The 18,171-nt window shown below is 35.9% G+C and overlaps 2 protein-coding genes across 3 annotated transcripts in view; one reads left to right on the forward strand and one right to left on the reverse strand.

Annotated features, from left to right (window-relative positions):
• Positions 1-18,171, reverse strand: part of LOC149786257 (EEF1A lysine methyltransferase 1-like) — an 82,601-nt gene that overhangs the window by 29,706 nt on the left and 34,724 nt on the right. For both annotated transcript variants that reach the window (XM_089976645.1, XM_089976644.1), the window contains exons 3-4: positions 6,971-7,103; positions 5,675-5,733 (exon numbers count right to left, since the gene is read on the reverse strand). The gene's annotated coding sequence lies outside the window, so the exon portion shown is untranslated. The remainder of the gene's footprint in view (positions 1-5,674; positions 5,734-6,970; positions 7,104-18,171) is intronic.
• LOC149786258 (trafficking protein particle complex subunit 3-like) overlaps positions 1-18,171 on the forward strand; it is a 33,738-nt gene that overhangs the window by 4,851 nt on the left and 10,716 nt on the right. The window contains exons 2-4 of the mRNA XM_089976647.1: positions 2,630-2,727; positions 11,569-11,668; positions 15,465-15,647. Of these exons, the coding sequence (XP_089832773.1) occupies positions 2,630-2,727; positions 11,569-11,668; positions 15,465-15,647 (381 nt within the window). The remainder of the gene's footprint in view (positions 1-2,629; positions 2,728-11,568; positions 11,669-15,464; positions 15,648-18,171) is intronic.

Below are 18,171 nucleotides of genomic sequence, written 5' to 3' on the forward strand. Positions count from 1 at the left end.
TTGTACAGTCACTCTCTCTCTCACACACTCACAAACACATATTCACACACACACAATTGAAGAATCGGCATTTGTCTTGACATGTAGCAAGAAAAATAGGGTGTTACAAGAATTGGAAAGTGATACATAAAACTACATAATTATTCACTATTAAATATTGTGTTATTCTACAAGCTGTTAAAGTTTGAAAAATAATTTCTAACTATGCAAATTCGATTCTTCTCTTTCTCATGATGATAAAGTAAAATAATATCTTGTACAATACACAGAATAGATCAGCATGTTCATTCCTTTCAAATTATATAATATTTTAACTTGTCTGGAAATGTGTGTGATACATTATTGTAAATGCGCATTAGAATGCTATTGTTTCAAGGATGGTTGGCAAAGTGGCCATGTTCTGCTTAGTACAGTAATAATAATAATAATGATGCTGATGATGATAATAGATTACTTTTATTTTTAGAGTGCAAGTCATTTAGTTAACAACTATTATACCTTTAGAAAAAGGGGGCCCCGAGTGGTCTAAATCGCTCTCTGTTACGGATCACTGCCATCTCACCTCTGTCTGTGTGGGTTCAAGTCTAGGATTCAGCCAATGTGGGTATGTGAGAAAGCTTGCCAGTAGCTTCTCGTGGGTCAGTGGTTCTTCCCGGGGTTTTCCAGGGTTCTTCCTCCACCACTGATACTGGCCGCCATGCATAGCCTATCGTGTGCTGAAAAATGGCGTTAAACCCAACAACAACAACAACAACAACAACAACCTTTAGAAAAAACTGGCAATCTGCACTGTGCAAAAAGTTATAGTAACTACTGTTTTTTTCATATAAATACTAAACACTATTATAATTTGTTAGTAATACATAATACTCATAGTGTCTCTTCTTAAATATTGCAGATTTTTCATGCAGTATAAGCTTTTTTCCACCAATCTGTACCAGAGTATTGGAAGTTGTTAAGTTACTGTTTTTGGTTTTGGTGGATGAAGGTTTCCATGTGATGTTGACGACAACTGATAATGTTTGTTAAATAAGGTCTGAATAAATCCTGTAGATACTCTGGTGCATCTCCATGTAGACATTTATATATAAAGAACTTCCTTGTGAAAATTAATTCTTTCATATATTGTTGACTATTTTACTTCTGTAAACAATTATTTTGATGAATGATCAATAAATTCATCTAAAATAATGTGTGCTACCCATTTCTGAAGTATAAATCATGTCGAGCTGAGATTTGGCAGTTTCCTCATACAATGCAACAATAATCCATTGTTGGAAGAAAATACGAATTGTAGTATAAAGTGTGAGTTTCCATAGGTAAATATTTCTTGCTCTGGTGAATAGGGCTAATTTTTTATGATGTTGCTTTACAAAGCTTGTCAATAAGTTCATCCCATTGTAAATTATTATCTGCCGACACACCTCAAGCTTTTCCTTTTAGCTGTTTGCTAAATGATGATTATCTATTGTAAGAGATAATTTTGGGTTCCATAATTTGTGAAGTTTTTGTGATGTCACCAACATTATTCTTTTGTTTTACCTTTATTAGTTAACATCTTATTGTGTTGTGCCCACCTTTCAACTCTTCAGTGTCATCTTTGCTAGCCAAGGTTTTGATATATTAACCTTATCTACACCTTGATGGATTGAGCAGATATTTCTGTTTTTCAAGTTGGTGAATTTCATTGGATGCAGTGGCAAGCCACCACATCCAATCGAAATTAAGTTGTTCAGATTTGAACATTGTTCCTACATGATCAAGACATGTGGGGCACACAACTTGAATGAACTCATAAGTAAGCAATTTTCCACTGCTGGTCCTCGTTTAAAGAAGTACCTTTCACTCAAATACACCTGTAATGGCTTGTCTTTGGTACATAGTAATACCCTTGATGTTAAGCTTACAAAGTATGCTTTTGAAGTTAATTGTCTCCACCATTTTTTGCTGATGTACAGTGAACTGCTGTTCAACACTATTGGTCATTTGGCATTGCATACTAAGGGAGGCAGCTCATGAAATCCAGTAGATATTGTTAGGACAAAGCACTGAAATATATGCTCAATCTGCCAAAGTGTAGATAGGTTAACATGTCAGATCCTTGGCTTGTGAAGATGTTCTAGTATCAGAACTTGATGTATACAATTTTGCTTATCTACATAATAATCCTGTATTTATTGATTCATTATTTAATAGAAAATGGTTACATAAATAAGAAAGAAGAGGGACTCTAAAACAGACTCTTGAGGGAATATGAATATTTGCCAATAGTAATTTGTTGTGACCTTTGATTTAGGCATGATCTAAGTTAAAGAAGAATTATCAAACCTGTAACTGTTCGACTTTTGCAGCAGAATTTTATGATTAGCTAGATCAAAGGCTTAACACAATCCTTGTCAGTGAACCGTTAGCCATTTGTTATGGCCAAAGAGTTGTTAATTTGATAAGCTTTGTTTGGTCTTCATTGATAATATTGTTTTATAAATCCTTGTGAAGTACAAAAAAAAGTTTTAAAAGCATTAATGGACCTGCATGGATAAATTGTCATTCTTAACCGTTTTATTTTTTATTTTTCATACAGCTGTTTGTTCTTTCTTTGTTTCTCCTGTAATTTGATCTTTCGTTTCAGAATGGAGAACTGTTTACCTTAACATATGGGGCTCTGGTAGCACAGCTTCTCCGTGACTATGAAGATGACGAGGAAGTCAACAAGCAGCTTGAGAAAATGTGAATAATTATGCAGTTTCGATTGTTGACATATCTGTGTTAATGTAATTCCTGTTTGTAAAAGAATATGTGTGTGCATATGTCTGGGTTCTAACCAGGATTTCAAAAGTTGGAGACTTCACCTTCCAACCTGGAAAATGTTGTAGTCAGGATGCAAATATTGAAGTTCCAAACCAAATATCAGCATTACCACTAATCGTTATGTAGCAATTAACAGGGATCTCGGGGGCCTGAGCTTCCGAGTCAAATACATGTGAAATTATCAAAGGATGCTCTAATTCTTCCTGTGACACGTTCCTGTGATGCACCTCATTTTCCCACAGTTTCATATTGTGATCAGCCTGACCAGTCTGCAAAATAACTAAGGGCAAGACTTGCATGAAGCCTGTGAATGATTGACACTTAATCCTCATTGCTATTATCTTATGAAAAGGACTACTCTTCCAAATGACACTCTGACATACTTCAAAGAAACCATGTTTGATTGAGTGTGTAAGTAAGCACCTGCAATTGATTGGCATATAAACGATGCCTTATTTTGCTGTAACGGTCTCTAAATTAAATAGTTGATGGGGATGAACCTTTCCGCAAACACTTCTGGAGGGTAGAGACCGACTCCACTTGCTGAGTCTGCTGCAGAGGACTGTTTGTAAATTGCACTGGATGAGTAATTGGTTTAAGCCTTTAACAGGGAGACATTGAGTAATGTAGTCCTGCCTCCTAGGAGAGAGTTGGACAATGACATCCTTTCAGTCATCATCAATGATATAGTATAGGTCAACATGGTACCCCTTCCTTTCATGTCCTCTGCCTTTTCTCACCTGTCGGTAAAGAAAACTGATCTTTTGACCCGAGTCCCAAACTTTCAGGCTTATTCACTTTTTCCAGTTTGGAACTAGATCTTCTGCTGCTCTCTCACTCAGTTATGATTAAAGAGATTTCTCAAACATTAGCAATGCCAGTACTTTGCTAGACAACATGGAGTGCTGTCTGCCCGCTCACACACACAAAAGCAAAATTGTGACCCTTGCTAGCTGTATCTAACTATACGTTTCATACCCCTTCCTTGTCCACTAAACCCCATGCCTTGGGTACTGAAGTAGCTCAACTTGACATTTCTGCAGGGACCTGGACTTACCTTCCGGTGAAAACTCTGAAATCCTAAGAACAAAAGGCAGGGTCACTAGCGACCATAGCCTCATAAGCTGACCTGTTTTCAGCAAGTTCATTCAGCCTGCTTAAAGACATGCCAATGGTCCTTCATAGTTTATTGGAATTAGTGGCAAAAACTTCTAGGCATACATTGTCCTCATCTTCCTGTGGAGCATCTCTACCTCACAGGAATGTTGTTCTGAACACATCCAAGGTCTTACTAGAGCATGGAAAGGACCTTCTGAGCACAGAAAGGACCTTCTGAGCACTGCCCTCTGGAGGTAGAGACTCTCTTTGGAGGGCTCAGCCCCTTTGTGGATTCTCAGAATTTGAGAGACCAACAACTTCAGACAAGAAGTGAAATCATCCTGATCCATCACCTTAATTCTTTAAGGCCACGCAGTTCCAATCAAAGCAATAACCCTATATCAGAGCTCCGCCTCCCCAGCTTCGACATTCGTGCCCTAAAAGGGCATGTCACAAAGGCCCATTGATGAAGTTTACAGGCCTTTCACTTCTGCCATTGGTTATTGTAGGTGCCAGACTTGGACTCTATTTAGAGGCTTGGTCTGGCATAATGGTTGATGGCTGGGTCTTTTCTACATGGTTCCCAAAAAAATGGGAAATCAGGAAAAAGTCAGGAGAAATTATAATTTTTTTTCCCAACCATGAAAAGTTCTTGAAATTTGCAGCTATTGATTTAGGTCTGGAAACACCTGGGAATTTTTTACCAGCACCTGGCACCCAAATATTTACATAATTGAGTCATAACTGAACTGATCGTGAGTTAAATTTAACAAGTTCTGACCAGAATATTCGGAAGTTGCAGTATGGAGGTTCGAGTAGTAGAATAGTTTTAGTCACAGACAGCTCGATATTCATATCTTTCTATACATGGAAGATATGAAAACCAGTCTAGCATCACAATAGGCCATTATCTTGGTGGCAAAGCCAGATGGCCTAGCAAACTTAAACATGGTTAAATCTAGCCAAACCTGCATGAAATCGATAGGAAAATTATTTATTTTCTCATAAATTGCAAGTATTGTTATGTCTTTAATCTGCTGAAAGACAAAATAAAACTAGGAAATTTGACCTGGTACTTGTGATTTGCATTTGTTGGTAGCCACATGAGTACACAAATCTCACAACCCACATGTTTGTGACATCATCTAAGATCTATGATTCTATGATACCAGATTAAGAATATTTTGTTATCGTTGTAGTAGAAAACATCAATACTAGCTGTCCCTCTATGAGTTCAGCGGCTGACTTCTGTCCATTTTGAAGAGAAATAGTGCTCAGTTTCTACTATCAAGGGATCTATCCAGCAATCTCAAATTTTCTAAAGGCCTGGCCTTAAAGATGGAATCGACCTTAGCAGACCAATCAGGTATTATGAGCTACAAAGACAAGTGTCTTGCTCATCAATGCCTTAACAGAATCTTTCTTGTGTCTTGTGATCTCTTTATAAACCCTGCTACGAACCTTTTGGTGAAGCTTATTTTCAAGTCATTTTCTTTCCCTGAACAGCATCTGTGATATAAAGGAGCAGGCTTCATGCCTTGAGACCCATCGTTGTTGCTCAGAAATTGGCCCATGTAGATTCCATCCAATAGTGATCTCCTACTTTTCAGTGAGGGTAAGTAATCCTTGTATTTCTTCTTCTTTGCCAATTGTGGGATCATCAGCCTCCTACCAAACTGACAAATTCAGCTATGCAGTAGAACGGGTATTACTGATATTAAAATGCAGTTGGTGGTTGCTAAACTAATTCTAATGATATAACACTTACCTGTTGTTAGATTCCCTTCTCCTGCCCTACACTGATGTCCCACCAAGTTAGGCTGCATCCTAAAAAGAATGATGGAAAGTGTGCAGAGGTCTTGTGTCTACAGGGTATCCCAGGGGCAATCTAGTATTATAGAATATTCTGGTGCACCCTAATAAGAGGATACATTCTCATTATATAGTCTGGGTATTTTCTGTCTGGTAAAATAACAGCTATGCAGTAGCAGTAGGTAAGTATTGCATAATTAAAATTAGTTTCTCACACCCAAAATCATACATAATTATCTTGATTATGTTTTCTTTTCAAATTAACAGTACATTGCAGTAATACTAAATTACTTTTCATTACAAATTTTTTCTCCTTCATAAATCATATGATCTCGTTCATGTCGTAAATCCAACCTTGAAAATGTATTCAGCTCGTTGTAGTTGTTTGCAGTCTAACTCAGCTGATAAAAGGCATATCTTTGTATTTTCCTGGTGCACCATTTGAAACACTTTACCTCATTTGAAAACTGCCAGCACAACATAAAATATGTATTACCATCTATACTCACTTATAAAATGTCCAACTGCAAACTGCACAGACCCAGACTTGCCATCGCATAATGTGCTGGCAGACCTGGGTCTGTACATTTTGTTAGGAGTAATCAACAGAAAAAACAAGACAGACCTGTGTCTGCAGGTGCATCATGCTACTGGCTGATCAACGTCTTTGTTGTTTTCAATTTGACTTGACCTATAAGCATGCATATACTGTATATTTGCTGCCTCAAAAATAGGAGACTAACAATTCAACTGTGTTATTTTCAAACCAACATATTGTATCATTTTAATAATAATATCCAATTACTTGAAGATATTCTTGTAGATATTTGTGACATTTCTTTATACAGAATTAAGGTGGAAGATGGTCACTATTCATTGAGAATATAAATAGGTGATATCTTGTCACATAATTGACACGTAATGTGTAATGCAAGAAAAGTTTATTTTTCATAGAAACTCCCATTCTTTGTTTTCATATATCCACACAGAAACATTTCACCTTTTTAGGCCATTTCCAACATGTATATATCAGTGATTGTCCAAAGGGTAAATTAGTGAAATGCTCATTTTTGTGTAAAGATTTCTTGTATTAGCAGCACAATGATTTTCATGTTTCCCAGTGTCACTGATATTTGGTGTCAGAATTTGATATTGCACTAAAATGTGACTGAGTTGAGACAGCCACAAAGTGCATTTTTCAGTTTGAATAATCCAGTAATTAGAAGAATCTACTCAAACAAACAGTACTTACCACACATGGCCATCAGTAATTTCCAATTATTGCCATCTTTCCAGTATGGTCCTCATACCTGGTGCTTTTGAACTACTTTGTGTCAACAAATCAGCACATATATGACCTTTGAAACAAATATGTGTAGTCCAGGCTGTAATTAAAAAGAAAAAATGTATAGCAGCAATTATCTTTTATCATCAGTAGTCGCAGAATAAGGCAGTGTGATATTGCTGAAATTTTTTAACTCTAAGATATTTGTACTCTGAGTAAGGTAAAGTTCTAATAATCATGAATTATCTAGAGCAAGGAAGCAACCTTTTGGTTGCTTCAAAGACTTGTTTGAAGATTTGATGAAATATGACTTTACCATCTGACTTGAACAGAAACACCCATCATCTAAGTGTGATATACTTTTGAGGTAGTAAGTCGTGTTGCTGTGAGTTGATGGGAATGAATGTGTATTTCAGCAAAAGAAATCTCTTTTTCCTGTAATGCATCAGTAGATTTCAGACTGGTACCCATTCCCAGTGCTGCATTGAATAACTGATGTTACTATTCAGATACTTGTAGCTTGTATACCAGTTGGCTTTTTTCCACCTTGTTGAATTACTAAGCTACATAACCCTTCTCATAGAATCACTAAAGAAATATTCTGGAAAAAAAATAATAAAACCATAATAGAAACTGAAGTTACTGGACATCTATGTTATCTACATGTATTGATAATGTTATCTTACCTATTGGATGAAACAGCAGCATGTTTTTGCTTAAAGTGATTTATAAGATTAGATGTCATGCCACTGCAAAACAATTTGAATTATCCGAGTTGCATTTTTCTGTCCTGTCATAGGCATTAGTATGTGCTGCTTATTTATTCTAAATTAATCTTTACGATTTCTGAATTAATTTCAAAATGATCAAATGCTACTCCTGCTATAAGCCATAGAATTACATTGCAGAATGGTAAAATACCTTTCATTATTTGGAACTTCCTGTTTTACTAAAGCTGATTCAAAATCTTGTATCAAGTTACCTACATGGAAGAAGACTAGGATACTATCTAGTAAAGAGTTATATTTTTAACTGTAAACATAACTTGAATAAAAAAAAAGTTGTTCTTAGTCTTGTCTTATAAACATCAAAATCTATCTAATTACACTGGTCAACAGTGAAATCATTACTGACTTGAAAAGGCCCTAATCTGTAGTATTTTGGTGTGCTGAACACGAATATAACCGTGAAAAATTTATATTGGCTCTCGTTTTGAAGATATTCATATACCTCATTTTCTATGTTTCACTGTGTAAATTTCTCCAGTAGGACTGCAGCAACATCCGGAATAATGATGTAACATTGCATAATACCATCATGCTCACGTCATCCACAGTTGATTGCATCATTTTCTGATGCAATGCAATACTAATGCCATGCGGCTGCTGAAGTAAGTTGACGTCAGCAGTGTACTATACATGTGTAGGCCTATTATACTAATGCCAGGCGGCTGCTGAAGCTGACGTAAGCAGTGTACTATATAAAGCCCAATCAGATAGGTTCAGCATTTAAAATATTTTAGACGTTGTGCGAGACAGTTCAAGCTACTGTTACATAAAACTTATTATTTTATCCATTTACGTACAATAAAGAACAGTAATGCCTCGAAAGTGTGTTAATACCGCGGACAATTTTTGCTATATTTGTGGGGAAGTGACATTTGCCAACCAGAAGAAAAGTATCAATTCTCAAGTGAAGAAGGCATATCATCTTTACTTCAGATGCAAGGTTGGTGACCAAGACAAGCCTTGGGCTCTGCATATATGCTGTGCTACATGTACAACACAGCTTTCACAGTGGTTGAATTGCAAAAGGTCATCAGTGCCGTTTGCAGTCCCAATGGTGTGGAGAGAGCATAGCAACCACCTAAATGACTGTTACTTCTGCTTGGTTCCTCCTCTTTCCGGCGGAATAACGAAGCGAAAGAAGTCGAGAATAGTCTACCCAAACATTCCGTCTGCATTGAGACCAGTTCCACATGGTGAGGGACTTCCTATTCCAGAACCTCCAGCAGAATATTCTCTTGATTCGTCTGACGAAGACAAAGGTGAGTCGACCTGTTCTTCTCCTGGTCCATCAGCATGCAGTGATCCAGATTTTCACTGTGGTGCATCATCAACCCCACACAGAATAACACAGGAAGAACTAAATGACCTGATTCGTGATTTGGACTTATCAAAGAACAAGGCAGAATTGCTAGGATCAAGACTCCAACAATGGAATCTTCTAGAAGAAGATGTCACAATTACTGCATATCGAAAGCGCCACCAGCAATTGGAGCCTTTCTTCAGAAAGGAAAGTAATCTGATATTCTGTTCCGATATTGAGGGCCTCATGAATGCTTTAAAAATCACTCATGACCCACAAGAATGGAGACTATTTGTGGACTCTTCGAAACTGAGTCTCAAGGCTGTGCTTTTGCACAATGGAAACATTCTTCCATCTATTCCAGTAGCGTATGCTGTCCACATGAAAGAGACATACGATAACTTAAGGCAGCTACTGAATTCCATTGAGTATAACAAGTACAGCTGGCACCTCTGTGGTGATTTGAAGGTAGTTGCCCTTTTAATGGGACTGCAGCAAGGATATACAAAATACATGTGTTTCTTATGCGAGTGGGATAGCCGAGCAAGGGAAATGCACTACATGAGGAAGGAATGGACTCACAGGCAGAATGTAGCCATTGGAGAGAAGAATATCCAACACCCAGCTCTGGTTGAGGCTCAGAAAATCTTGCTACCACCCTTTCACATCAAACTAGGTTTGATGAAGAACTTCGTGAAAGCCATTGACCGGACTTTGCCAGCATTCCGATACCTGCATGAAAAATTCCCTCGACTCAGCGAAGCAAAGATTAAAGAGGGAGTTTTTGTGGGTCCTCAGATTCGAGAGCTTTTCAAAGATGACCGGTTCAACAACTTGCTGGAAGGTGACGCGAAACAAGCATGGAATGCTTTTCGCCTAGTTTCTACAAACTTCCTCGGAAATGTTAGGGCAGAAAACTATAAGGAACTAGTAGAAGACATGTTGATGAAGTATAAGAAACTTGGCTGCAATATGTCTCTAAAGATTCACTTCCTTCATTCCCATTTGGATTTCTTTCCTAGCAACTGTGGTATTGTTAGTGATGAACATGGCGAACGTTTTCATCAAGATATCGCAACAATGGAACAAAGATACCAGGGAAAATGGTCCACTACAATGCTGGCTGACTACTGCTGGACACTCCTCAGAGATGCTCCCGAACAGCTGTACAAGAGACAGGCGAAGAAATCTAAGATGTAGTCAATGACTTGATTTTTTATAGGTAGGCTATTACAGTTGACCTTTTACTATTGGAATGCATTTCGTTATGTAAACATTAATTTCTTGCAGATTACAAAAAAACCAGAGCCAATTTTGCAATTTGACTGTCATATTCGTGTTCAGCACATAAAAATTGATAAGAATTGACTAATTTTATTTCAGTAACATGACTTTTGTAAAAATTTGTTGTCCAGTGTTATATACCACAACAGTAACAGAAGCACCTTATTGCACTAATACTATAGCTTCTAAAATTATTATTATTATTATTATTATTATTAAAAACTCCAGTACATTGCTTTGGTGTCAAGATATAAAAAAAATCATCATGTATTCCTAATGTCTCGCAATTTTTCCCTGTTCTGCCCTGAAGGAGAAGTGACTTTTCCTTTATTTTGTCAGCCTATGGTGGTCTGTTATGTACATGGTTGTATTTATTGTCAATCCCATATTAGAGGAAAGAAAGATACAGCTGTGACTTTCCTGCATGGACATTTTGCCAGGATTGTGATTAAAAATTGTCAGCAATGCTTTGATTGTATGCAGCCCTTGGCCTTCTTGTGTAATGTCATGAAATTTATTTTCATTGTTCATCAGGGTATACAGTTCACAGCAAATAGATGTCATTTTACATGTACATTTAGGAGCCCCGAGTGGCCGAGTAGTCTAAAGCACTCTCCGTTATGGATCACTGCCATCTCACCTCTGTCTGCATGGGTTTGAGTCTCAGATTCAGTCAATGTGGGTATGTGAGAAAGCTTGCCAGTAGCTTCTTGTGGGTTGGTGGTTCTTTCCGGGGTTTTCCCAGGTTCTTCCTCCACCATTAATACTGGCCGCCATGTATAGCCTATCATGTGCTGAAAAATGGCGTTAAACCCTACAACAACAACAACAACAACAACAACAACAAAATGTACATTTAAACTTGTCAACTTTGTCTGGAAAACTGTTTAAGGTTTAAAACTGTATAAAGCAAACTAAGATTATTAAAAGAGTGTCCAGTAATAAAGAAAATAAAAACCCCTCCATACCAGTAGATTTAGATGCTTTTTCTTTATAATTTGTTGGTATCTCTGATGTATGTTTCTACATGTAAACATAGTAAACTTGTCCATCAAAAGGTAATGATGGTTAGCTGTTATCCACTGCTTGGCATATGAAATGCATAGCTGTAAGATCTTGAAAATATTAAGCTTTTTCATATCTAAAAGCATTGTGAAGATATTTTCTTTACATTTGCTATAATCTTTTTTCAGGGGTTACAATATTGGAGTGCGGTTGATAGAGGATTTTCTTGCCAGGTCCAATACTGGTCGCTGTAATGATTTCAGGGAAACATCTGATATTATTTCCAGGGTAAACATTACATTGCCTAGATCCATTAGCTTCTTTTGTTCATTACTGTCTGTAAATAAACATATTTATCATTGTTTCAAATCCACTGTCTTTATAAGAAGCAAGATTATTAATACTATAATATAATTTATTTTCATGGGGCTGAATTTATGTGGTTTTGTAAAATGAATAAGCGACATATTTTTGTGGGTGTTTTTTTGTGGGTGCTTAAGTTCTATAAAAGCCACAGAATAACAAGTCTCAAATACACATGGGACAGAAAGTCAAAGGGTGTAATGTTACAGTCTGAATTATAATAAGGATAGGCATGCAGAACAAAAAATCAAAGGCCATAAAGCCACACTTCGCATTTTCAATTTTTTTTTTTTAATGTATTAAAATCATTATATTATATTAGTCTTAATTATCACTATTAATGATCACAATGAATTGATGGCTGTAACAGGAAAAGGGTAATTGTTTAGCAACTGAAGTCTTCAGGGCAAATTGAAAACCAAGCATATAAATTGAGGTTTATTTAAGGCTTACTCCTAGACAGGAAAGGTAGCTTTGATAAGGATATGCAGGTAAAATGTTGGTTTCAGTATTTAATTATTTTTTAAACAAGTATATTTAAAAAAAAATGAAATCTTTTTTGTGCAAAATGGCTTTACCTTCCATGGCTTCAACTATGGGCCTAGTTCTATTACAGAAGAGACCACAGAATTTGTGTACTGATCACATGTCATGTAGGAAGACCATTCCAGAATTTCATCATGGTGTTGTCTTGAACATTTGACTGACAAGATATAAGCAGTGCACCAAGAATTATCAATCTAAAGCTATTAACCATTTAAATTAATTCATGAATGAACTTTTGCATTAGTTGTTACAGTTAAAACAATGTGATTAATTTGTTAGTACTGTTTATAGCCTTATTTTGTTAAAACCTGCTATAAAATATCTTGAAAATATTAAAATATCTTGTGGCTGATACTTTGTTTATTATGTTGATATCTCAGTGAAGAAGGTGCAATTAATTAAGTTGTGTGGTTCATTGTAAAACAAAATACAGTGTGTGACTTATGTCCTGTGACATTCTGTCTGAATTTCTGGTTTTCCCACAAAGGCTTGCATATTTGTAGGGATTTGATTCATGGTTTAACCTCTCTACAAATACCCAAAATAAAGAATACAGAAGAATAAAACTATGCTGATGCAAACAGTGGAGACTTGACTGTTTAAAAGAACACTTACCACATGTATGAGCACAAATCATAGACCTGACAAGTTCAGTACTTTACTGTGTCTTTGTCCAAGTGAATTACATCAGTTGAAATCGATGCAGCCTATAACACTGAAACAGTACTACCAACTCTATGACCACAAAGAAAACACTTGTCAAGATCAATCACTTACACAATGTTTTTGTCTGAATGCTCAGCATCAAAGTTAGCTGATGTCACCATAGTGCAAAGATACTAACTAAATTGAGAGGCAGTGGAATCACTACTTTGTTGGTGCCTGACTCGTGTACCGACCAACTTCAGCCACTAGGCGTGACAATAAATAGAGTACAAAGAGGAATTAAAATCACATTTACACAACTGGTACATTAAACATGGGGACCCCGAGTGGCCGAGTGGTCTAAAGCGCTCTTCGTTACGGATCACTGCCATCTCGCCTCTGTCTGCAGTGGTTCGAGTCTAAGATTCAGCCAACGTGGGTATTTGAGAAAGCTTGCCAGTGGCTTCTCGTGGTTTGGTGGTTCTTTCCGGGGTTTTCCTGGGTTCTTCCTCCACCATTAATACTGGCCGCCATCTATAGCCTATCGTGTGCTGAAAAATGGCGTTAAACCCCACAACAACAACAACATTAAACATGTAACGGAGGCGATCACAGGAAAGGAAGATGTTACTAGCGATGACCATTACACTATATTAGTGAAACTTGCAACCTCGTTAAATAAGACAATCCATGCTGAATGGATAATTTCATCTCACACAACATTGAGGGAAAGATCTAGCCTAATTATCAATGGTTTTAAGAAAACTGGAATTTATTAATTCAACAATTTGGGAATCATTTACTTGACAAGCGTGTGTGTGTGTACCAGGAGACTTGATTGGCATTATGTTGCTACTATAGCTTATCTGAAAGTCAGTGAAGTATGATTTTTGATACTCCTCAGTATTTAGTGTATATACATAGTGTTTTAATAATAATAGTGCTTCCAGCAATATTATTGTATAGGCTTATTGTTGTTCTGGAATAAAAGTGCATGGATAAAATGAAATGCGTTTTCAGGAGGATTGAAATTTTTTAACAACAGTTGTACTCCAGAATAGTATTAATTTGAATGAGTATTAAATTTATTCTTCTGTTTCATTTTCACTATTACTATTGTTTGAATACCTTATGCATTTTCCTGTTTCTCTCTATCCTTACTTGTCTCACATATCAATTTAAGGCAGGATATGGAATTTAAACAGCTTTTGGATGCTTTATCAATAAGTGTTCATTGAAACAATATAAGATTCTTTATAATTCTTTTTCATAGGGTTAAAATAAGAAAACACATGTAAAAGATATGTTATTATTGTGTACCAGACATGACCATACATGAACCAAACATATATTACTGTGTACCAGACATGACCATACATCAACTAACATAAATTATCTTGTACCAGACATGACCATACATCAACCAGACATGTATTACTATGTACCAGACATGACCATATATCAACCAACATAAATTATTTTGTACCAGACATGACCATACATGGACCAAATATATATTATTATGTACCAGACATGACCATACATCAGCCAACACAAATTATTTTGTTCCAGAAATCAACTAAAATATTCCAGTCATACTTTTTTTTGCTAAATGAGCACCTTGCTTGATGCAAGGGAGACAAATCCATATGGCACAATACTTTATCTACTGTTTATGTTAAGTTTTCTTGATTGAAATTCAGTATGGAAGTTAAAGGTATATGTTATTAAGTAAGGATATTTGCAAGTTCTAGACAATGACTTTAGAGGGGAAAATGCAACATTTTTTGCAGGGGTATTCAGTCTTAGGAGAGATTTAAAACACTGAACACAGACATGTATGAAAATGAGTCGGGAAGTAACCAAACTGTATGATGCCTGAAACCACTTGACATTGGACTGACAAAAAACTTCCGGGTTGACCGATTGCTACAAATTATGTTCAGAATGCTTATTAAGTGATCAGACTTAGAATCCATACACTGCTGTATACTGTGGCTATGTGTTAGGAATGTTAGTGTCCTGTGAAGTGACCTAGGTGTTGATTAACATTTTTAAGGCGAGTTTGTGAGATTTTATATTATAGTTGCATACATTTTTAAGTGATACCCAGCACAAAGGTATTAATCATCTTTTATTAGACACTTATGCAAAAATTTAATGTAAAAGTAGACATGTATATACAATCAGGATAATTAAGATGATTAGTTGTTTGCTAGTATTGTGTTGAAAATGTGTTGCTTTTTACAGATTTGAGATGAATGTTTTATATTTTGTTATACCCTTATTTTAGCCTTAAGATTAAGGAATGTGGAAAATCTGACAAACAGTTTTGTTTGAAATGCATGGTTAAAGATTATGAAATATTTTTCTTTTCATCGTCTTTTTGAATCTGTTGCTTTCTATATAAAATTAAGTATTTTGCCTTAGAAATAGTCTACCGATGTCTCATTAAGGAAAATATGAAGTATTAGGGATAGAAATTGAACTATGCTTCTATATTATAAATAATTTGGTTCCATATTTTTAGCTGGGCTTTAAGATGTACCTTGGTATTACACCAGTGATCAGCAACTGGAGCCCAGCAGGTGATGAGTTTTCACTATTGATAGAAAACAACCCCCTTTCTGACTTTGTGGAGCTTCCAGAGGGACACAGTGCATTGAATTACTCCAACATTCTGTGCGGTGTTCTTAAGGGAGCTTTGGAGATGGTATGTGTCTACATAAACTGAAAATTTCTTTATTTTTGTGAGTATCAATTTTATCATTTTGTAAATAAGAAAAGAAATTTGTCTTTACTTAGATTTGTGGATTGGGAAAGAGGTCCTCATTTCACCAGGTCCAGGGAATATTATTGTATAGGATGTCATTGATTATCCAATGTGCATTGTTTATTCACAGTTATTATATACAGGTTCTCAAAAATCACTTCACCAACTTGCATATGATTTTACAGAGATCATTCTGGTATCATGGTCTTTCAAATTACTCAGTGGATGCTGATCCATCTTCACATGCAACCACCATCATTAAATATGGAAGAAGAAAAAAATCTTTAAATAAAACTCCTTGTGACCATTCTGGTGGCCTAAGTAGTTAGAACATTCACCTTGGATTTGGGAGGATGTGGGTTCGAACCTTGGCAGGGTCATTACAAAAACTTATAAAAATGGTACCAACAGCTGCCTTGCTAGGTGCTCATTAACAGGTTAGTGCTAGGACTGTTCAGCCTGGTGTCAGCATAATGTCACTGGGTAGAACATGATCCTACATGTCTACGGCAGGATGCCCCAGTGCTAGACATCAATATAAAGAGCCACACTGCAGACATCTTAGTGATATGACTGAATTTATTTAAAGCTATGTTAACTGCAGACATTTTAACAATATAACTGAATTTTTTTTAAAGCTATGTTAAAAATCCAAATAACACACACATACACACACTGCTCAACATAATTGGACTAACTTTGGGAGAAAACATTGTGGCATGAAGTCTTTTGAGTTTATTAATATGATACCGATTGGCCATTAAATATGGCCACCACCAGGGCTGGCGCTACCATATAGGCAAACTAGGCAGCCACCTAGGGCGCTGATTTCGTTGGTCGCATTTTTAAAAAAAATTATTGTTTATAAAGATTGAAATTGATATTGGGGGGGCGCCAGAATATAACCTTGCCTAGGGTGCCAGATAGTCTGGCCGGGTCTGGCGCCGACCCTGGCCACCACATCTAAAAATAGCAAAAACTTTTAAACAACAATTCAGCATAATCTGACCAAATTTGAAAGAAGGCTTATTGAGGGCTTTCAGCTTTAAATAATTCTCATTAGCTATCAGATGTGACCACCATTACCTAAAACAGAAAAACCTTTTGATGACTTCTTAAAAATCACAAATAGATTTGATAAAATCTAACAAAGCATCATGGCATGTTGGGCTTTCAAAATTTGTAGTAATGATGTTGATCCATTATATGGCCACTATTACTAAACATTAGAAAAACTTTTAAATGGCTTACTCCTCTTAATTGTTTAACACAATTTTTACCAAATTTAATAGTTTTATATAAATGAAAGAAATACCAAATCTAAGCATCCAGGTAAAGAGGTTAGCCCTATCTTTGTACAAATGGTGCATCAAATATGGCTGATGTTATTAATATCAGAAAAACATTTGGCGCCTTAAATAAAAGCTTGATGCATGCGGACCAAATTTGACAGGAACCATCCTGACATCAGGGCTTTCATGTTTATACAAATGATACTGATCTACCATCAAAGAAAATCAACAGACTTCCATAACTTCTTTAAAGAAATTCACTTCATTGATGTGTCATCATGTTGTGATATCATTGCCGAGTTTCAGAGAATTCCATTAATTAAACATTTTTGTGACACAAATCACTTATAGTTGTAAAATATTGTATAACATTTGTGACACAAACAACTCATAGTTGTAAAATATTGTATAACAGTGTTGCAATTAATATAACTATCATCAATTTAGTTTTCTTACTAACTTAGGAAAGAAATATTTCTATGAACAACTTTGTGATTTACAGTGACCAGTTTCTTGCAGCGTACAATCACAATACTAATAGACCAAGCCCACCCTGTTGTACATATTGGGAGATATTGCTACATTTGTATATAAACATTTGGTTTCTGGAAAATGACTCAAAACTTAATCATGTCGATGAAACTTAATACATATGTTGGATGTTTGGTCTGGATACACCTTTTGCTATTCATATTTCTTTGGTTTCAATCTTTTTTATTTTGACTATATTTCCTTCCATCCATCCAAACATTATTCACATTTGTATCTGGAGCATATCTTCAAGTGTTCAAGGTATCTCTATAAAACTTAGTACGCATATGTGACTTTTGATCTTGGTGTAACTTCTGCTGTTCACAATTATTGTATTTCAATATCTTTTATGTTTTGGTCCATTTTTCTGAACATCCATCTCTCCTTATCCACAATATTCTTTATCTCTGTGAAAGAACTTGCCCAATCACATTAACATTAGGAAATTACGCTCTTCTACCAATAAATATATGAAGGGAATTAACTCTGACAGATTAACTACTCTTGTTCTGCAACATGTGCAAGGGACAGATTTTATGCTGAAATTTATTGCTGCATCAACCTACCTAATATGAAAAATGATAACTTTAAAATACACCAATGAGGTAAAAAAAGGTCAATAAATTTTTATATACATATTA

Source organism: Sinohyriopsis cumingii, chromosome 12 (assembly GCF_028554795.1).
Source record: "Sinohyriopsis cumingii isolate HCF-2022 chromosome 12, ASM2855479v2, whole genome shotgun sequence".
Taxonomy (NCBI): domain Eukaryota; kingdom Metazoa; phylum Mollusca; class Bivalvia; order Unionida; family Unionidae; genus Sinohyriopsis; species Sinohyriopsis cumingii.